The sequence below is a fragment of the Melanaphis sacchari genome, unplaced genomic scaffold, assembly GCF_002803265.2.
Source record: "Melanaphis sacchari strain LSU unplaced genomic scaffold, SCAv2.0 Contig72_pilon_pilon, whole genome shotgun sequence".
NCBI lineage: Eukaryota > Metazoa > Arthropoda > Insecta > Hemiptera > Aphididae > Melanaphis > Melanaphis sacchari.
The window spans coordinates 1,380,090-1,403,104 of NW_020271519.1; the positions used below are offsets into that span (position 1 = coordinate 1,380,090).

Below are 23,015 nucleotides of genomic sequence, written 5' to 3' on the forward strand. Positions count from 1 at the left end.
AATTTTATCATATTATTCTTATAATAATATTAATATCGATGGTCTGATAATAATTTTGGTTAGTGATGTGTTTAGGATTTTGTCTTGAGCGTATGTTTCTATATATTTAACCAGAGCTTACTAAATCAAGGTTGGCCACACCCGCCATACCCTCTCACACCACTCAATTTAAATCAAAACAATTATAACTTAATAACATTATATAAACACACAATATTCTTTCAAAACTATGTATAACCTGTTACTTAAGGGATTACATATTATTTTTCTAAAAAAAAATATATAACATACGTATTATCATAAAAATAAGTGGCATTTTAACATTATTACTTAATTATTTAATTTATGCAGTCATTATTGTCATAAACATTAATTACATAAAATAAAGTTCTATATTATTTTAGACTTACGATATTGGTAATATAGTATATAATACTTAATCATTGTCGTACATATAATTGTATAGTATATATTGGGCATTGACGTATACATTTAGACTATTCCGTATTTATATTGTTTGAATCAACATTGATCATTTGAAAATTAACTTTATTGTTGTTTGATATTAGTTGACCAACTATCTTTGACTATCGTGTACCCGTGTTTTCTATATTAAATACAAATACTCATCTATAAATAAATATTTTCTTGTAATACAAAAAAAATAAGGATGAAAGAAGGGTAAGTAATCATCAATTTTCCGCTACCGTATACACTCAACTGTTCTGTTGATAAAACAACTGAAGATTATACCGAAGTACGATGGAATTGATACCGTAAGAGAAAATTCGCAAGTCGCAACCAAAATACTAAAAAATCATTTTTATAATAAAAATTTAAAAAATAATATAAGTCAACGAAATATTTTGAGATAAAAAGGTTAAATAAGAATAATTAATTACTCAGGTTAAGTCAGTTATTGAGTCAATAAGTTAAAATACTTCGTTATTTACATGTTTTTATTTTTAATTAATGGAAAACGGTAGTTAGTTAAAATGATTAAGATTTAAATTCTTATCGTAGTCTAATAATACATCACTATATTATACATACCTCGCTTATGGCCGTGCATATTAACCGTGTACTACTCCATACGTTCCAGGTTCCAAGAAGACGACTTACAAACATTCGCTATCAGCATCCAGTGACACTACAGCTCCACCAACCACCAGTTCGTCTTCAGTCGATACCCACATGACCTCAAGCTTGTCCACGTCCGTTGAGAGCTCGGCAGACCAACCGGAATCGATGACGGTACGTTATCACATCCATGTCGGATTATTCATGTCAAAGGTTTATCGTTCTTGATCTAATCATCACATCAATATTAAACGTTGTTCAGATGACCAAATAATATAGTAATCTCTTTGCCGTGACATCAATCATTAATTAAAAATATTTTTAGAAGATTTAATGAATGTACAGTTTTTATATTCGTATACGATTATTTTTAAATAACGTACACTGCAAACAATTATAATTATGTCTCAGAATAAAATATACTTTTTTTGTTTAATTTTAAATAACGTCTACAATAGCTGTCTAAATTTGTTTTAAATATTTTAATTATAACTATATTAACTGAGACAACATTTAAATACAATGATACAATTCTTAAACATATCTAGATATTTTAATAATGATCATATCTGTTTTGTTAGTCCCTCGCTTTGATATAATGAATCTAAACTTTAACATAATCTCATTTCGTATGGTCTACCCGCATTAGTGGCTTTTTAATAGTAAAACAAGTATGTTAATTTGGTTATAATTAAATCAGGAAACAGATGCAAAGTTCTAATGAAACCTCCTGTAGAAGTAGAAGTTATCTCAATTATTTTGTATTGTATTTTTTTTAAATAGAAAGTAGAAATGTGCCCTGGTGTTGCACAAGCAGCCACGCAAACAACACCGGAAAATGAGAGAGTTAGTTTTGTACCTAATAGTAAACTAAAGCCAAAATTTGTATTGAAAAGTCGCTCAAATTCTAAGAATGGATTAAAAACTGATTCAATTTCTTCACCAGAATCAAAAGATAGTCAACAAGAAGTATTACCACAAGAACCTAAGTAAGTTAATTCATTAATAATATATATCAATGTTTAACTAAATACTTCATTAATTTTATAATTGAGCAAATAGTGTTTATACTTAGACCATAGTTAGAATACAACATGGTATTAGGAAATTAAATTAATAAAGTTACTAGTTTCGTCTTATAATTATATTTCTCAAAGACGTTTTATGAAATTGATATACTTAAAGTAATATATCATATTTGCATACAATTAAATTTAAATACATATGTAATAATATATCAACTGAATTCATAATACCTATTCAAATAGTTTAATTATAATATATTGTACAGAAAATTAAAATCAATTTTGAAAAACAACAATGTAGATAATATATAAATAAAAATATTCACATCCTTACACATATTGATTTAATAAATTATTTTATTCGTACCAATATGATAGATACCCCGCTTAAACATATTTTAAGAATTATTCTGAATTTATTTTTATTGCATCGAAAACATTTTTTTCCGTGTATCTATAATAATGTATTCAGAAATACTGTAATAAATTGATAAATAATATGTGTGTATGTATTCATTGTACATCATACCAACAGGTCCGTTACATTAGCACCACCATATTTGAAAATCCAAAAGAAAATTATACCAACGATTGTTATTTCATTTGTACACATTTGTAATCCTAATATAAACATTTGTACACCCCCCCCCCAAAACGCCCTCAAAAATGTATTTATCCGGCGGTGATAATGTTACGTTACACCAGCACCCCGGTACCAACCGGTGAATCAAATATACTGTACACGAAATTGCGTTAAAAACATTTTAATTATTCGACTAAAATTAATGGTATTTAACAATAACCAATAACATTTAGACAAACGGTCAAAATGGCGTTAAGTCCGTCGATGGCAGAAAGCTTGAGAGCCGTGTTCGCTGCATTCCTGTGGCACGAAGGTATCGTTCACGACGCTATGACTTGTGCGTCATTTCTAAAGTTTTACCCAAGTCTTCCAAAGAATGGTGCAGTGGTGACAAAACGGATGACTGAAAGGTATGTGTTAGTAGTGCACTAACTATGAAATAATGAAAAGCGCGCAAATGCATTGAATAAGACGTATATATTGAAATATCTCCGAGGCAGAAATCTGATTATAAATATTCAGTTAGATCTAAATTATCTCATTATTATTCTGTAGTGAGTTTTAAATCAAATGGCGCCCAACACAGTATTACTGTATATTTATGCACATATTCTGTGACTCATTTGGCCGACGGTAATCAGTGAGTGTGGCGGAATCTGTGATGAATATTCTTGAATTTGGACCTTTTCCTATCTTTTATCACTATGTAAATTTGCACCACAGAGTATCCGTCGTAGAAATTCATAGAAATGATAAGAAGTTAAATTAGTAGGATGTTGGAAACATATACATATTATACTTAAGGTTTTGAACACATTTTGAGTACGCACTACTAGTCAATTTCAGTTGAGTATATGTATGAAAACTAATTAATACATACATAATATCACAATTTAATGACGGTGTTCTGTATAGTTCGCGCGCAGAGTAACAGGCAAATATTACGTTTGAAATCATGTACGCGATCTACACCAATTTTTCGCCAGAAAATCTCGGCATAGTATAGTGCTATACGTAGATTCTAGAACTTATGACACATATTATAATAATTATATGATTGTGTGAAATCTCATGTTTTTATGTGACGCGTTTTCTGCAGGAATAAGGACCGTGGCCTGCAGAGGCATTCGGTGGAAGTAACGACCGGCGCAGGCGGTTATCGGCACATCCGACCCAACGAAATGAACCGACCGAAACCTGGAATGGCGTTACCGGCCGAAGGGGCAATCACCGAAGAGAGCATGACCAGTTCCGGTAACTCAGAACTAACAGACAGCAATCACACACAAATGGAACCTGCCGATAGTACAGGCGGTGATGGCCGGACAACCATCAACTTTCTGCCGCCAGCCCTTAACTGCATGGTCCGGTTGTGGGATGAGATCGCCGCCGACATGCTCCAGGTAAGACCTTTTGAAATATTATAAGAACATACTTATAACAGAATTAGATGTTCATAAAAAGGGTGTAATCGCAATATTGTGTTTCTAAACGTATATACATTTGATTGTGTTATTATTTATTTACATATACGTAATTACGTAATATATACAGTCATAGGTAGGTACCACGAAAACATTAATATTATATTGAAACACATACATGCAGTTTTATGTTAAAAAATGTTTTGTATATTATACTATATTTATTTAACCTTGTTTAAGTTTATTAGTTTTTTTTTTTTTTTAGTCATACACTGTAACACGTTAAAAAAAATGTATTTAAACTTAAACATTTAAGCAACAATTCATCTGACTTTCTCACTTTATTTGTAAACATTTATTATGCACGTGTATAATTTATTTCTCATATACTGATGAGAATAATGGTTTTAAATGATGCCGTCCATATAAATTTTAACAAATAAATACAATAGATTTAAACACAATAAATAATAATGGATTTCTTAGAAAAAAATATCATTATTATTTATAAACATTTTATCCGTACACTATAAATAAAATAATTTGAAATTTTTAATGGATAAATAAACGTTGTTATAAAAATTTAGTACAAAGGCATAAATATTTTGCAGAATGAAAGTCGTAGTGGTAATGCGTTGAAACGGAATAATAATGTTTGCTTTACGACACTCATAAAAGTTACGTTCAACGCACGATATAAAACATTAAACGTGAAATTTGTTATAAATTATTAAAATTAATTTTCCCATTTGTATTTATTCAGTTTTCCACTATTATTGTCTTTATTGGTTGGTTTCGCATCAGTATTGTTATATTTATAACAGTTAAACAAAGTAATGGAAGAAATACAAAACCAACAGATCTTGTTGAAAACGATGATTTTTTTGATTTTTTTTTTTGTTTCACTAAAAATGTTAAATAATAAATGAAACGGTTAGAGATAAATAGTTGTCTGTATCAAAATTACGGATGAATAAACCGACGTACGTAATATTATTCTGTTAGATTTATGTATGCTGCTGTTGTGCCGTATTTTGCAAATATTCTCGAGGGTTTTTTCGTGCCCTTTGACTGTAAGCTTAGATTCAGACTGAATTTATGAGGTTGAAAGTGTTTTATGAAACTTAAAAATAGTGTCCAGTTTTAGTTTCTGTATAAAAGACGTTTATTTATACTGATATTTCTTTTTACGTGCCTATAAGTACAAAAAAACACATTATTTTATTTTATATTTCTATTCATTGATATACGATAACTCTAATTTTAAATATGTTATTTATTAAGTTGATCGAAAATAAAAAATATATATATATAATTGGTTTTAGGTAATAAATTAGATGCTACATGACTGTACATATAAGATGGTGTATTATAAAGAGAAATAAATATCAAACGGAGAATATGAAAGGACTTTGATATTTAATTTAGTATAAAATTAATTTATGTTGTATAAACGATTATATATATATATATATATATTATCTTAAAATTAAATTAATGTATGTAGAATATATCATTTTACTTTACCAATTTAATGACCTTATGAAAAATACGCGTGGAGATAACGATGAAACAAAATAATATTTGTTGCAGGCCAAAAAAAAAAAATAGTATTTTAAATTTAGTCAATTTATTATATATAATTAGTTTAATTACACTTATGCAGCCGTATAAATTAGTAGCGAGATGAAGTAGTTATGGTGAGAGGGGAAGGTAAATTTCACGTCAGTTTTAAGTTCAATACTTAACAATTAATCGCTATGCGTGTTTTGACTGATATGCCGGTCAGACAAAATACAAATATGATATTATAAGCGCATGATCTGAAGTATTATCTAAGACTCAAAATCCCTGATTATATAATCTAATAATAATATATCGTTTTATAGATAATAACTTCGGTTGGCGTAGTCCGTACGTCTTCTCCTAAGCAGACGACGGACGGTGGCGGTAAAAATAGTGACAATGGCGGAAAAAGATCGTCCGTGGTTGCTATCACGCATAAGCCCAACAACCGTTTAATCCGGCGGCTGATGCCTTACTGCCAAATCAAGGAGCCCATGCCGTGCGAGCTGTGTGGTGACATGTTAAACGTGCCATTGTCTTATCACATGCTTACCAATCACCCTGGATGCGGTCACAGCAGCGGCGGGCGAGGTTACAACAGTAACGGTACCTACAAGACCGGTTGGTCGGGCGCTTGTGGTGATGGCGGTATCGCTTGGTATCTACTTTGCGAATCTTGCCGTGGTGGTTATATGAAACAAGCCAAGCCGCCACAGGTTCCGGTCTATGCTCCACCACCGCCGTCGGCTGCTTCCGGTTCCGGCCTGGCCGCTCGGTCCCGGAAGACCGCCGCTATATTTCAAGAAAACACGTACCCCTATCCAGATGAAAATGACGACGACGACGACAGCGATGAAAGCCCAGTAGAAGCAAAAGAAGGTGTCGTTCAGTACAACAACCGCGAGCAATCTAAACAACTGCCCGGTTAGTACCTAATCCAACTACTTTATCAAGCACGATATTGCAACCGTCAACATTTTCAAACAGAACGGATTTATTCGTCTTGAATTGTTGAGATAAAATTTTAATGATAAACGCATTGAAAAATGTAAGATTATCAATTAGATGCGTCATATTGTGCGTATACACTAGCGACTTTATAAGGAAGGAAAATACGAGTAATATTTGACAATTTTTTTTTTTTTTTTTTTGAGGGTTTTGCGTAATACGAAACTTAAATTCTTAAAACTCTAGTAACAATAGTTAGGTTCAATATACATATTTACAAAGTTTAATTGGACGTCGATAATAATGTCAAACGGTTGGTGAATTGGTGTAATGTACTTCACCATTAGGTGATACCCGAAAGCAAATCGTTTATTTTATTCGGTCGTCTACTGACGTGTATTCGTTTTACATTTTTGTATCTCAGTAGAAAAAGGTCAAAAATAAATTGTTTTACTGATACAATATTGTATCCATTGTACTATAAGTTTTAGTTTAAGATTTACATATTTAATCGTCAAATAAATAGTATTTTTATATTTAAAAAACAATAATGAATGAGTTTAGTTTAAGTTTAGTATTGTCGTATCATATTTTACGGTTTTAAAAAAATTACCAGATTGGAATACTTAAAAAATGTGGGTTTCAAATTTTAAGTAAAGTTTTTATTTCAATATCCCTGCAAAAACTCAACTAATAATGACTGTGGTTTTAATAAAATATACTTTAGTTTCGTGAAATTTATTTGCGCTTATGGATTATTGAAAAGGTAATATTTTTGTGCTTATGGTATATTTTTTCTTCGATGCTTTTAAGTTGCGTTCGGGTTATATTTTGCGCGTATAGGCCACAGCCATAGATAATATAGTTGCATAATATCTGTCCGGTTTATCAAAACTTTTATATTTTTTTCTTATGAATCTATTTGTAAGAAAATATAGTGAGATAATTTTTAAAAAAGTGGATTTTCTTTCGGATGCTCAATTTGAATACTTAAATTTTTCCTTGAATATAAAATCACGTATAAAAATTAAATAACAACATAACATTCTTTAAAATCAGGAATAAACTGCAACGACGAGCTCGTTGACAGCCTACATGTGACATTCAAAGAAAACGCCATGTTTCTGTTGGATTTGGCCAGCACCAGTGGTGGAAGGCCGACCAGCGACGAGCCGTCCTTAGACTCGGGCCCATGGGCCGTAGGTGAGTTCAAATGCCTTAGTAACCTTGAGGCTCCTGTGGCGTGTAAACATCTTCTACAATCCGAAACTTGCAACAATGCACTTCTGCAGCAACTTCGTGACGGTGATTCGACGGGGGTGCGTATTTATTCATTCCAAATAATGGTGAACAATGTTGTTTTTTAAAATTTGTATTTAAAATATGCTTTTATACTCTTATAGGTCTTGTCTCCGGGCATAGATGTGGTAGACGGGACTGTGACACGGAGCTTTCATAGATCCGCATCGATGGATATAGAGAAGTCGCCGCTTAGACGTCAAGACATGATCAACCGCCGCAAAAGGATCAACAGTACCATCGATCCTGGTATGTATTATGAATTATGACTTATGACACCCAAGTCAAGCTAAATAGCGAAAAGTGCATGATAAAATATACTCTAGCTTAATCTCAGTACATTTCGTGGAAATTTATTTGATTTTTCTTGATGTTTTTAAATACGCATCGATTTCTATGTAACCTTGCGGATCGTAATTTTTATCAATGATGAACAATGTATAATAATCAGGGCTTGAATTTGAAAAAAATATTTTTTTATTCGTTATTTACAATTAAAACGTTATACAAATTTTTAGTTTATCGTTATTCAGAATTTAAACGTTATTCAACTTTTGCGTTTAACGTTATTCAGAGTTAAAATTTTTAGTATATTTTATGATTTATAACTATTAAATAATTGGAAATTAATTATTTATTTTTATGATATACTGTATATAATGTTTTTCGTTATGTTTTGTTTTGTGTTATTTAATTATTTATGTTTATCGTTTTCCGTTATAATTACGTTTACACATTTCAATCGGTTTTTGTCAAGTATAACGTTATAATCATAACGTTATTATAACGTTTGCAAGCCCTAATAATAATAATAAAATTAGAAATAACTATTAGCTATAGATAATAAGCATACATAAGCAATACATCATATAAGCTGACTATTATTTATTTATTATTTTTAAGTTGTTATACAATGATATGCGATCATATCATTACAATATATTCTATTGGTTATTTAGTGCAAATGATTTCGGTTTCCAACAACTTAAAATAGTTATTTGACGTGTAATATCACAAATCAATTTCACGGATAATCATACAATAAAACAAATAAGGTCTATTGAAACACATGTTTATTTTATGTTTTACTTCTAGACAACGGATTAGCAATGGTATGTATGCCCTCGGCGGCCTTACAGGCACTCGTTCCCGTCGACAATGTTACTATGGTAGGTTGTTCAGCCAATGGTATAATATCGAACAACGAAAATGTGTCCGAGATAAACGTTTTCAACAGACCATCGATGGCATTTATTGTCGAAGCTCACAATTTGGATGATCTCAAATGGGCGATGAAACATGCGGTGAGGAAAGCCGCATGTCGCAGTTATGCTTTACAAGTAAGTGTTAATAAAAATATTAAATAATTATAGTATACGTTATTATTTTAGTTCAGTGAATATATATATATATTTAGAACTCACAAGTAATATTGGTTTAATTGGTACTAGATAAATTCAGTTCCAAACACATTAAGCATTTATATATTTGTTCAGAAAGAAAATTAGATAAATCTAGTTAATTTGGCTATTTTAGCATATTTTATCTATACAATATGCACACATATTTTAAATAATTTATGGCAAAAATGTATTTTTTTATTTTAGCAAGTGAATTAATATTTTCATTCTTTATAAATTTCAAAAAAATAATCAAAATGTTGAGATTTGTTAAAACAAATTGTATGTACCAGTATAAGTAATTGATAAAAAAAAAAATTGTTTTTTTTTTTTTAAATCTTAACATAACAAATATATTTTTGGTTTTCATTTGCACTACTCTACGATAGCACAAGTATATAACTAAGATTATTTTCAAAATGGATTTTATAGAATATTATTAATTTACCAGAAAAAACAATAAATTATATTCGATTGACTTTTTTAAAACTTTTTAAGTACACATTTTATATTTTTTGCTGATATCATAAGTTTTGTTTTTCAATTTTAATGTTCCAATGAAATAATCACTGTTCACATAATAAATCTATATGAGTCAAGTTTTTTCTCGTACTTTTATATTGTTTTTCAATCAGGCGCTCAATTGGTTGCTACATGAAGTGTCAAGATCGTCATGTTTACACGATCTCTTGTGGTGGTTTGTGATCGCACTATCTTCCGAAGTTCGCACGGTAGACGGGACCAGTGACTCCACTGATCCACGTTGTCGACATCCTCTAAGCGATTTATACCTAGCTGGTGACTCCGTCAACCCATTACCACAGGTATTCTATCAGTTTCTGCAAACTGTCTCTGACCTTATGCTGTACTTGCCACCGGGGTCTCCGCTGCAGATGATGGCCGTCCGCTGTTGGGATATTAATTTTACGGCATCCGATCACATGTTTTTGCACAGGTAATAAACAATAATGTTAAGTTAATATTTTTCATTTTTAATTTCGTTATTTTTTGTTTTTAAGGAGTAAAGTATTCAGTAATATCAGCAAAATACTATCGCACAGTGAAGATTATCAAGACGTTTGCGAAGACACTCAACCAGGTGTTTCCTCAGTAAGCTATCTTGAATTTATTACTCTTAACAATTTTAATGTATAATAAACGTTAACCAATTTTATACTTTACAGAATGATAACTACGTTGTGTCAATGCTCAAAGATATAACAGAAAATACAGAAATCACGACAACCAGTCGACCGGCAATGGTTCCAAATTTAATCGATCGAACAACAGAAACGTTTTGGGAATCCAGCGAAGACGATAAAAACAAATTCAAAACAATCACGATACAATGCAATCATGCTTCTGAAGAGCCAAAAGCACTTTACATTCATTTCGATAATTGTCGTGATTTAAATGTGAGTATTTCTTACATATTTTTGCGCGATGAACATTTATCAAATTTTAAAACTTTATACTTGTATTGCTTTCAAATAGAACAAAATATCAACGGTAGTTTTTTCATCCGGCCAAACAACCGAACAACTGAACAAAATACAAACAATTGATGTTGATACTCGATTTAGTGGTTGGCTCGGAGTTTACATACACGGTAATTTACGTGATTATTGAAAATTACACACTATTGGTATTTGATACACTATTAATTGTATAATATGACTTATCTGGTATTGTCGCAGACCAATCGCATAAAGTCCTCTGCATCGAAGTTCGAGGAGCAGACACATCTGTACGTGTTAGACAAATCAAAGTTCTCGGAACTGAGTCGGGAGAATCTCTTCCGTATGGTCGTCAATACAATTATTCTACCATACAACATCGGCTATGTGAAAATGAAACACTGAAAGTGTTCCGATCCATCACATTCCAGGTAAAGAATAATTATTCAAATTTTGTTAATGATTCGTTCTACAATATTATATTGTTGCCTTAAGGTTTTCGGGAAATTAATTCAAGGAAAAGAGACGTCTATGGATTCTAGTGTCGAAGAAAGTAAAGATCTAAAAGAGCACATGGTCGGCATTTTGTTCAGCCAAAGCAAATTGACCCATTTGCAAAAACAAGTAATAATTTTTAGATTCGATTAGTGGCCGAATAAGTATTTCTAATAATATTTGTGATTTTTTTTTGTGGCTAGGTGTGCACTCACATAGTAGACGCCATCCAAAAGGAAGCAATCGTAATGCGCGAAGAGTGGGAAAAATCTGTTGGCAAAAACGATAACACATCTAATAATGGTACTATCACACCGACCGACTCATATTGTTTCGAAATGCTCTCAATGGTGTCAGCTCTCAGCGGGAGCAATGTTGGTCGATCTTATCTAGCGAATCAATATGATTTGTTATCGAACTTATTGAGTTTATTGCACACGGGCAGCGCCAGAGTCCAAAGACAAGTAATGACCATGAACGATAATATTTTTTCCAAAATTACAAATAAAAATAATAACATACCAATGGCCAAAACAAATAAATTAATATATAACTGATTTCCAGGTAACTCTGTTGCTCAAACGAGTACTGCCAGAAGTTTCCCCTAGCGCGTTGGCTTCGTTGACCGGATCTAGACTTCCTTCTACCGGGTTTTCTATCGCTAGCCCGCTTTCTAAAAGCTACCAAATAGGACTGCTGGATAGTTTCTTAAGTGTCATCGCGAAAGCATTGATATTGCAAGTAAAAGTGAAGAGTGCAAACGGTAGCAAAGTCGTTAACTCGTTAAAGCTCCGTGACGTCGATTTAGACGAGAACGAATCATTGTGGTATCTCAAAGGTGTTTCTCACAGAAAACTAGCTGATGACATCATACAGATACTTTGGGACTTATCAAACGTAAGCAATTACTAAGCTGATCACAGTGTTTATATATTATATCGTTTTGATGTTATTTCTGTTTAGGGAAAGTTAGGTGGTAATAAAAACTGGATTGATACTACCCGAGCGGCGATCGCCGAAAACATATTGAACTTGACGAGGTTGAGCAAAGAACAAAGAACAATGGAATCGTGCATTAAAAACCCCGTATTATGGTTGGCTTTGGCTTCGCATTGCGTGTTGCATCCAGAGCATGCGGAAAGATTATCGTCCGGCCAATGGTTAAAATCAGAAGACTCCAAGCCGACTCCCCCGAGAGTAAGTTTTTCTAAGGAAGGTATAAACCAATGACCGTATTTGTATCAACATAAATTCCGAACCAATATAATTAGATAAGGTTTGTAATAATTATAAGACTACTTGCAAAACTAATACAGACAAAAACAAATTTCCCTATAGTTTTAGTCTAAAAATACCTCCATATTTTTAATCAGACATACAACAAACTTACTGTGTTAGGTGATGTCGATTTATCCTTCAATATTAAATACCAATACATTGAGCACAAAATCGAATTAAATGCATTAAATATAAATCATCGGGAATGAATAATAACAATTAGTGATTTCTCTATTCATTTTTTATTTTAACTGTTAATGTGTGTTGGTATATATGTTATAATGAAGTATACAATTTTTAGCCACTTTGTTCGAACCACGACGATGGCGAGACCGCGGCATCGATACAGTGTCTAATGTGCGGAAATCTTTGCATTGACTGCGACAGAATATTACACTTGCATAGGAAAACTAAACATCATCAGAGACAAGTAAATATGATAAACGCCTGCGACGGAGACACTCGCGTTACTATAATATTACACGCAAATGCGATAACTATAAAATACCTAACTAATGTTGTTTGCGTGATTCAGGTGTGCAAGGAAGAAGAAGAAGCCATCAGAGTCGACTTGCACGAAGGATGTGGACGAACCAAACTGTTTTGGCTGCTCGCACTAGCCGATAAAGCCACGTTGCAAGCGTTGGTCGAGTTTCGCGACACAACGTCCTGCTCTTCAGACTTAGCGGCACCAGTCGCTCGGGCCAATGTGTTGCAGTTGGCAAGAGTCGGAGTCTGCCGGTATTGCGGCATGGTCAGCAACGATGGATTGCTCGCTATCGGTAATGTCTGCGCCAACGACGAGTGTCAGGTATGAAAAAAAAAAAAATGGTTTTAATCATCCTATTATAATTTATGTTCGGAGCCGCCCGCACTGTGCTATAAATGAAAAATAAAATTGATATTTATGATTTCATTTAAAAAAATTCTAACACAGTGTTTAAAGCCAATCTTATTCCGATCGTACAATTTTCTGATTAAAATATTGTTATGTATTATATTTTTTATAACTACGATTGCTTTATTATATTGTCTTTTTTCGTTCGATTTAATCGTTTAAATAACATTATTTACAGTTACACGCGCAAACCGGATGTCAAAAGATATTGAAATGCGGCCATTTGTGCGGAGGCATCAAAGGCGAGACGAAATGTTTACCGTGTTTGCATGGGTGTGCCTCTGACGAAAATCCGTCACTCAAACAAGACGCCGATGACATGTGTATGATTTGTTTCACAGACGCCCTGTCCGCCGCACCGTCTATTCAGGTATAACTACGGACGATTTTTAATTATAATCGATCGATCGATAGTATGTATAAACGTGTAGAGCAAATTGAGCGTGATCGTCGAAAAATATTTTTTTAAAAATGCCTATAAAAATCATTATCGTTTCAGCTAATATGTGGACACGTCTTCCACTATCAATGTTGCAAAAGAGTGCTGGTCAACAAATGGTCTGGACCGAGGATAACGTTCGGATTTCAACAGTGTCCGATCTGCAAAGTGAGTATCGCGCGTGCCACATATCACAAGGTTATTCAAAATGATTCATCGGATTCCAATCGTTTGTAGACTTTTAGTTTTTAAGTTTAGACTTTTAGAGTAATATCAAATTCATTAAATAAAATAATAATACTTCAAACGTATTTAATCTTACCTATGAACGGTGTAAAGCGTATTGGTGACGATTCGTTTTGATTAACTCCGTATTATCTGAATCACTCCTTATTTATCGGTGTGTACGTGATTTAGACTGCGATAGAGCACGCATGCCTCGCCGAAGTCCTGGATCCGATTAGAGAGCTGATGGCTGACGTCAAACGAAAGGCTCTGATGCGTTTGGAATACGAAGGCGAATGTTCAATGAAAAATGATCATGCGGCCGTGTACGCTATGGAGAAGTATGCGTATTACGTGTGCTTCAAGTGCAAAAAAGTAAGTCGACGACATCATCAATAGTTTCTATCAGCAATACGGTTATCTAAATTCTTATAAATAATATATATTTAGCTACTTTATCGTTATTATTGTTAAAATCGATCGCGCAATGAGCCTTTAATGTTTCAATCGTTAAACGTTAAACAACCGTCTTAAAAGTTATGAATGATCATATTTACTTTTAAATAAATATTTTATTCTAACATTTATTTATCCCAAACTCATTTTTAGTTTACGTCTATTAACATACAACGTGCAACTTCTGATCAAGTCTACCAGATGATCTTAGACACACATGTCACAAGATTTTATTTTTATAAACACTGTTTTTGGTGCGATATTAATATTCACTGTTTGATCGTGTTTCGCAGGCCTACTACGGAGGCGAAGCTCGGTGCGAGTTGGAAGTGGGTGGAACCGATTACAATCCCGCTGAACTGGTGTGCGGCGGATGCAGTGACGTTGCCCGAGCTCAGATGTGTCCCAAACACGGTACCGACTTGCTCGAGTACAAGTGTCGATACTGCTGTTCAGTAGCCGTGTTCTTTTGCTTCGGGACAACACACTTTTGCAACGCTTGCCACGACGACTTTCAGCGCGTCACCAACTTGCTGAGCGACGAACTACCACCGTGCCCCGCCGGTACGCGATTGTTATAATACAAATAAGTTTAATGAGTATTTCGATATCCATAAAAAACATACTCGTGAATTTTTGACATACCACCTAAATTCACATATTTATATGAGAAAAAAATTTAATGGCATATCCGTGCCTTATTATATCATATCTCGAATTTTACAACGTATCTACCCACAAATATAGTATAAAATTGTTTTTAAAATAATGTTATTTGACTTATTCAACTGTTCAATATTTGTATATATATATATATTGAAAATTGAAATTTAATTTATTTTCTTTAAGATTTAAACAGTAAACAAATACCTATACACACGAGAACATTAATACACAAATACTTATGTTAAAATAATATAGAATTCACACATAATAATTATTACTGAGAATTAGATTTGTTATAGAGACAAAAGTTTTTTCATAATACAAAAACATTATTATTTTTTATGCAAATATTAAAACATTTTAATTAAATTAACATGTTTGAATTACTGTTTATAAAAGTATAAAACTTTTCATATAATTTATTAAATTATAAAATTACAAATAAAACAATTTTAATTGAAGATTTTTCTATTGATGTTCACTTGTAACTGTTTACTCAATTCAAAAATATTACCGATTTATCCAATCTTGAAAAGTGTATGTTTTTATTTATAATTCAATTGAACTTGAGGAAAAACATTTTCAAAAAATGAACGAAACAAATTATGTCATATAATAAAGACTTGGTCAATAAGACTATCTTTATATTAAATTTAGAACATACAATGTTTGTAGATATCGAAATAATATTTTAAAAATTTTGTATCGACTACGATGACGTTTATTGACATTATTTCCTATTCCTGCAGGCCCGAGAGCAACGGCTTTGAACGTAGACGAATGCCCACTACACGTCAAACATCCTCCGACGGGAGAAGAGTTCGCATTGGGATGTGGAGTGTGCCGGAACGCTCATACGTTTTAAAAAAAAAAAAAAAAACTCTTACTATTCAATATCACAACATTATTATACTGTAAAATTGTTGTAACGCTGTAAACGAAACTCTGCCCAGTCCATATATTTTTCCGTGTTTCTGCTCTTCTGCTGTCGTGTTATTATTATGACGCAGACGCGATCGGTAACCGTACTCGCAGTAAACACTGCAACCGTTACTTGTTCGAGTTAACTGCACTAAAAAATAACTCTACGACAGCAATCGATTTATTACGACAAATCGAATGCCGTCCGTTCCAGTACGAAAAAATAAATATTATATATCCATAGCCATAAAACCGTAAGAAATACACCGTAATAAGTTCCTAATATTTTTCTAGGACTGGAATCATCCGGTCCTGCTGTTATGTATATATAGCACTAAATTTACTGATTTACTGAGCAGAGTTCTCGTCAGTATACCTTTTACGGCGCGTCAGTCGGATACGTATTCATAGACACTATTATATTTTATAATCTATTTACGTTATCAGCTTTTGCTATTATTTCGATGCACGTGCGTCATTGTGCGATTGTCATGATCATAGGTATTGTGTACATCATAATATAATCCACAGTGTCTGTACTACAAATTATCACATAGTTTAATTTTTATTATTATTATTATTATCATTATTATTATTAGTATCATTATTATTATACATGTTTGTTTGTTGTAGTTAGTTATAAAAAAAAAAAAAATAATGTTTAAGTGTAGTTTGCCAATATCGATATGATATTATTGTTGTCTCCTCAAATATTATGATCGTATAAAATGTCATGATAGTATTTTATATTATATACAATGCGTACGTATTATCTAACGTCGTGGCCATCGTGATATTATAATATACTCTAACCATCCCCCCCCCCGGTCACTACATTACCCGAAATGTTAGAATTTCAGTGTTGTCTCTAGTGTAATATTTTCGTCTGTTACGTTTTGTTTTGTTTGTCGATCGAGTTTTATTCAAATAATATTGTGCAGTGGTTTCAACGCGATTAGTTAATAATATTAATGTATAATAGCATATAGTACGTAGTCTAATTTATTTGATTTCAAAGGTACCTGTAAGAGAATACTTAGGTGTGTTATTCGAAACGAGGCTACTTCGAAATGTGATCGAGCTTAATACCGTTTCTTAAATTTACTTGCATGTAGATCATGTAGTACTATTAAAAAGAATTTTCGTCGATTACGCTGTGTATTTCGACCACCTGTATTTCATACGTATTTTTCGCAAGTGCATTAATGATGATTACAAAGGTACACATCAATTGCGCCACAAAAACAATTTAACATGATAAATTAAAAAAAAAAAAAATAATAATTTATGAAATTTACGCATTATCATGTAATTTTAAGATTTATATAGTAATAATATACAGCAAAACCAATTAAACTTTAATATAATACGCAAAAATAGTTATTATAACTCACGTTAGTAAAAGATAAAAGTAAGCAGACCTAACCCTCATTGGATCCAAAGATTTTACAGACAACGAAACAAAAAAAGTATTACCATTTATTTAGGTAAAATATGAATTGTTTTACCAGGAAATAAATAATCTGATTTGATAAATAATAATAATAATATGGACAAGCGGTTCAAAAATGTACAAGACCGTAAAACCCATATCAAAAAATTCTTTTCATTTACTTACGCGAATCATGTAAACTTGGTCACTGACATTAGGTTAAACTCATTTTAGATTCCCACTAAAGTCACTTCAATGGTTCTACACTTATTCAAATTTCAGCATAAATATTCATTAATGTTGGGTATTTATGTTTTGAAATCGGTCGGCACAATTGATGTATACCCTTTTTACTATCGTTATTCATATTTAATATTAATTTTTTTTCTTTTCTTTCCTTTATTATTTGTTGGTGCAATCGATACGAACCTTCGAAACAACTATAATATCATGATTCGATATTTTTCTTATTTATTTATTTTGGTAATGAAAATTTCAACGTTCAATCATTTCTTCGCGTTCTTCTCTTTTACCGTAGCACACGTTACGCCAAATCGTATAAAATTTCATGAATAAAAACACATTATTATATTATGTACATCGCCAGAGTCGTATCCGTGTAAAATATTTAGTTTTTCCGCCACTCGTAAGATGTTTGGCACAATACGCTCGCTCCCAAACCAAAAAAACGAATATAATACATACGCTAATCACATCACTGCAACAACATACCTTACGCGTAAGACGTAATTTTTCACTTTAAATAATATTGTTGAGTTTAATATTCAACTAAAGCGTGTAAAATTGTTATGGTATTTCTAGTCATCGGGTTTAATAATAATTAAACCGTTGTCTTTTTATTGTTGTCCTGCGTCGTCCCACATCCACATGCGTTTAGCCTAATTTTTAATGAAATAATTTTAATAGAATGTTTTTCGCGTGATTTAATCTATTTATTTATTTTTAACCAATATACTTGTTTAGACCAAAATTATGTAAATCGACAGCTTAGTATAATATTAAATAATTATTACGTTTGGTTGCTCATTTGTGTTTTATGTTATTTTGTAATTTTTTCTCATCGACGGGATCCTCATTAATTTAGTTATATAATATTTACTTTTTACCAAAATCTAAATGTGCAATATATTATGTGTTCGATGTTTTAAATATAATGCAACTATGATCTATAAAAAAGACGTTTTTATTTGTTACACTTACTCTCATCGTCGATATTATACCCATATACGTACATTATTAATTGTAAGACCCGTTTACCTAAACAAGGTTTATTAAAAATAAATACGTATTGTTGTGTCGTAGTGTTTTAATTTTTCTTTTATCATTATTCATTGATACAAACATGTAATTTATGACCTTTAACGTGTTCATGGTTACGCTGACTACTCTGATATTGCAATGGAATGACCACAAATCAACAAATGATCGGAATATGAAAAATAATTTCTTTTGTAGAATAATATTCTTATCACTGTTCACAAAAACAATAATTTACAAATTTAATTATATTAATCATCTCCTAAATATTCATAAACAAATCATTTATTAGTTATTTTTATTCAAAATGTTCAACATCAAATGACTATTTAAATTGTAGATAATACGAAGAAATCGTACGGCGAGCAGCTCATAGAGGTCAAAAATAAATTATAAACATTGTGCCATGACTAATCGTTTTAGCACATAATATGTTTACAGTATGACCGTGTGATATATAGGTACTATGTTTGGTAAAAATTTCAAAATGTATTTCAAGAATGCTTTGATTCATTTTTAATTTATTAATTTTTTTTTAAACATTCTATGATTGTATACCTACACTGGATACATCAATAAAACTAAAATAATTTTATTGTTTTCATTTATTAGAATAAAAAATTATACTATATCAATTACATAGTCTATTTTTATTTACTGTAGCCTATGGGTATACAATTAGTATTTAAAACTGTTAGAGGATAGCCGATAGAGGAATAAATTATATATATATGGTCATAATTTTAAGGAATTTACATGCTTTAAACTAATGTTTTATGAAGAAATGACTCTTTGTTAATACAAACTTAAGTATTATTATTAATTATTATACATAAATCAATTAATTAAATTGATCATTTAAAATACATTTTTTTTGTGAGTTTATTTATTTATTTTTAATTAATAATAATAGTAACATTAGATTTATCTAAAAATAATAATTATCATTTATCACACCTAATATATTATTATACATATTACATACCACGAAAACTGCAAATTAAAAATTAAATTGCCTATTCAGAACGCCGTGTAACTATATTTTTTTAATCTAACTTAAAACCGTATATATATTATGTTATTTAATTTCAATAACAAAACTATTATCACACTTAATTAATGATTAACTTCTTGAGCATACTTATTGTAGGTCTATTTGTATTAAATTTTATAACTTTACAAGTATAACTTATTTTATACAAAAATATGATATTTACATACTAGTATAAATGAATACATCTGTATAAGTACCAATCATTTTTTCTTGTGAAACACTAACGTAGAGGGACAATATTTTAGCATCATTTCTTGTGTGCACCGTAGATTATTGAAAATTAAAATAAATAATAATATATTACTAATATAGATCCAATCGCAATTGGGAGATAGAAACATGTTCTGACTTCATGCTCAACAATCACAATGAAAAGAAAAACAGTACTTATAGATAATAATTTGTATATACATTTCGAATTTATGTTTTTATTGTTTTTGATGCCCGAGTGCAATTTAACGTAACTAGAAATGTAATTTCAATACACTGATAAATATTTATTTATTTTTTTTTTTTTTTGAATAGTTATCATAAACAAAAAATTCGTCATTAGAAAAGTGTTTTTTTAAATTTAATTATATAAAATTTAGTTATTGAAATATTAATTAAATATAACTACTATTAATATTGTAGGCCACCATAATTTATTAATTCATAAGTTACTAACTAGCATAATATGTGATAATATATCAATATTTTTTATTATTGAATTTTTTTAAAAATGTTGGCCGAATTGAATTTATGGATATGTTTTGCTAGAATATTTGTATTTATAGTACCAGTATATTAATATTTTTTTATTTATAATTTTTTACATTAGTTTTATATCAAGATGTATATACTATATAAATTTCTAACTGCTATAAGTATTTAATATGTATAATTTATTGTAAAAGTTTTCACACAAAAAAGAACATACAAATACAATTATCCCAACGGCGAACAATAAAAAGCAGACTTATAAAAATGTTGTTATTAAAGACGCTAATGATTTAACATTAACATAGACCTAGCAGTATAATAATGAGCTAGAAACGATGATGGATAAAATAGGTAGTATAGTGTATAAATGTAAATATAATAATAAAATAGTAATAATATTTGTATGAACGGCATACGGCCAATGGCACGTGTGTATAATAATTATAACATTATGAAATGCGAAAATCGGTTCATAGAATTATATGAAATCACGAATAATATTATTTACACTTACAAATTAAATGTCTAAGCTTTGGCAATAATTAAATAACACGTAAAATACCATATCTTAAGTATAAAATAAAAATAAAGAAAACAAAACAGTTAAAAAGTAAAAACGAAATGTCTTACTATCCGAAACGATATGGGTAGATAGTTATATAATAATGAATGTATAATAATAGTTCGATAATAGCGTATTATGATTAGTTAAAGAAAAAAACACACCCTATCGAAGAGGATGACGTTATCACCGTGTATTGTTATGAAATAACATAAATATTTCACTGTTTCCAAAAAGCGACGGCCTTTTTGAAATTGTCGGCCGTCTGCACGCGAATGGTTTCCTTGCGCTGAACGCCACCGGTGCCGCTCTTACCAGCCGATGATGCACTGCCGTCGCGCCGCCCACCATCAAAGATCATCCGGTTTGTCTTGCACTGGCCGCTGACTCCGGTACCTGTGGACAACGGTACGTCGTGAACGGGATGAATGGTGTCATGGCGGTTACGTGGTAGAGGAGAACGGGGATGTGTTTTGAGAGAAGAAGGTCCACGGGTGGCTGGAGAAGATGAACCGTTAGTTGTGGAAGACGAGGAGCGGCAAGTTGTGGGCGACGAGGGGTAACGAGTTGCTGGAGAATAAGTGCGACGAGTGACAGGAGAAGAAGGACGACCAGTGATTAATGGTGGTGAACTACGAATGGGTGGTGGAGGAGAACAATCCCGATTGGAAACTGTTGGCGTTTCTTCGGATATAGCCGATGGACAATCGGGCGGCCGGACGAGCATCGAAATCGGCGACGATACAGACAGACATTCGCTAAAACCGCTATCGCTGCGATCGTCACACACCCTATGGCCACTGCCACTTTTAATTGTTTCGGTTATCGTCGTTTCTTGTCCTTCCGAAGGTGGCTCACTGGTCGACTCTTCTTCTTTTAGACTAGCCATTTTTAGCTTTTGTAAAATACACCTGGCTCCGTTTCCATCTGTCATTCCTCCTCCCCCTGTTCCAGCACTGCTACCCCCGACGACTCCACGTCTGCTAGCCGCTGATAGAGTGGCCATCCTGCCCAGGGCACGTATTGCGTTGCCCGTTTTCTGATTACAGCACGCAAATCAAACAAAAACACACACAAGCACAAAAAAAAAACGTGTTAGTCGAATCAAAAAGCTACTCTGTTAAATTAAATAAATATTAGATAACTTATTCATTATATAATATTGAGTTAATGCTTAAAAGTATGAGTTAACAGTCTTAGTCATTAGGACGGATCCGGGTAAACCAATAAACATATTAAAAGGTTATTGATTTTGAACATAATTTGTAATTGCTTCATGTTTGCGCATAAAAAGATTATAAGAAATCATTTAAATAAATGTATGAACACTCAACGATAAAGAAGTAATCGATTTCATTGTTATGTCTACAAAAATGTCATAGCAAAAATAAAGTAGACAAATGGGTACCATGTTGTACATTTGATACAGTTGGAGTCATTTTTATAGTCTTATGAGTGTGTTCAATTTGAAGTCAATGAAATATGATATACCATTGTGTACGAAAAATTATTCCAAGCAAAGACAATCTGACAAAATATCAGCTTATAATATCACTTAATATATTTCATGATGTGATTTATGCTAAGTATTTCTATTTTCTATTTCAGTTATTTATTATACTTTTAGTATTACGTTAAGTTGGTATAATATTTATCAAAAATATTGTATTTATTAAATTATAAGTATTTAATTATTACAATAATGTTTAAATAGTGTAAACACTATATTATATCAACTTATTTAACTCAAAAATCAATATTAATTGTTTAAATAAGTAATTTCGTACAAATTTCAACTTAAAATACCTATAAAAATAATTAACTTAA

The 23,015-nt window shown here is 31.5% G+C and overlaps 2 protein-coding genes across 6 annotated transcripts in view; one reads left to right on the plus strand and one right to left on the minus strand.

The window, feature by feature from the left end:
* LOC112600849 (E3 ubiquitin-protein ligase highwire) overlaps nucleotides 1-16,781 on the plus strand; it is a 286,261-nt gene extending 269,480 nt beyond the window's left edge. The window contains exons 45-68 of one of the 2 annotated variants that reach the window (XM_025348172.1): nucleotides 1,103-1,254; nucleotides 1,864-2,069; nucleotides 2,922-3,098; nucleotides 3,788-4,091; nucleotides 6,002-6,602; nucleotides 7,686-7,945; nucleotides 8,030-8,174; nucleotides 9,021-9,265; nucleotides 9,961-10,280; nucleotides 10,345-10,435; nucleotides 10,510-10,740; nucleotides 10,820-10,934; nucleotides 11,023-11,213; nucleotides 11,278-11,406; nucleotides 11,481-11,741; nucleotides 11,842-12,174; nucleotides 12,241-12,474; nucleotides 12,857-12,985; nucleotides 13,091-13,366; nucleotides 13,632-13,823; nucleotides 13,953-14,060; nucleotides 14,310-14,492; nucleotides 14,867-15,137; nucleotides 15,989-16,781. In XM_025348172.1, coding sequence (XP_025203957.1) covers nucleotides 1,103-1,254; nucleotides 1,864-2,069; nucleotides 2,922-3,098; nucleotides 3,788-4,091; nucleotides 6,002-6,602; nucleotides 7,686-7,945; nucleotides 8,030-8,174; nucleotides 9,021-9,265; nucleotides 9,961-10,280; nucleotides 10,345-10,435; nucleotides 10,510-10,740; nucleotides 10,820-10,934; nucleotides 11,023-11,213; nucleotides 11,278-11,406; nucleotides 11,481-11,741; nucleotides 11,842-12,174; nucleotides 12,241-12,474; nucleotides 12,857-12,985; nucleotides 13,091-13,366; nucleotides 13,632-13,823; nucleotides 13,953-14,060; nucleotides 14,310-14,492; nucleotides 14,867-15,137; nucleotides 15,989-16,104 — 5,270 coding nt within the window. In that variant the 3' untranslated portion in view covers nucleotides 16,105-16,781. The remainder of the gene's footprint in view (nucleotides 1-1,102; nucleotides 1,255-1,863; nucleotides 2,070-2,921; nucleotides 3,099-3,787; nucleotides 4,092-6,001; nucleotides 6,603-7,685; nucleotides 7,946-8,029; nucleotides 8,175-9,020; nucleotides 9,266-9,960; nucleotides 10,281-10,344; nucleotides 10,436-10,509; nucleotides 10,741-10,819; nucleotides 10,935-11,022; nucleotides 11,214-11,277; nucleotides 11,407-11,480; nucleotides 11,742-11,841; nucleotides 12,175-12,240; nucleotides 12,475-12,856; nucleotides 12,986-13,090; nucleotides 13,367-13,631; nucleotides 13,824-13,952; nucleotides 14,061-14,309; nucleotides 14,493-14,866; nucleotides 15,138-15,988) is intronic. The other variant, XM_025348173.1, reaches the window with a different exon arrangement.
* Nucleotides 16,782-20,788: 4,007 nt separating this feature from the next.
* LOC112600845 overlaps nucleotides 20,789-23,015 on the minus strand; it is a 106,450-nt gene continuing 104,223 nt past the window's right edge. For 3 of the 4 annotated variants that reach the window (XM_025348166.1, XM_025348164.1, XM_025348165.1), the window contains exon 43: nucleotides 20,789-22,227. In XM_025348166.1, the coding sequence (XP_025203951.1) occupies nucleotides 21,409-22,227 (819 nt within the window). In that variant the 3' untranslated portion in view covers nucleotides 20,789-21,408. The remainder of the gene's footprint in view (nucleotides 22,228-23,015) is intronic. The other variant, XM_025348167.1, reaches the window with a different exon arrangement.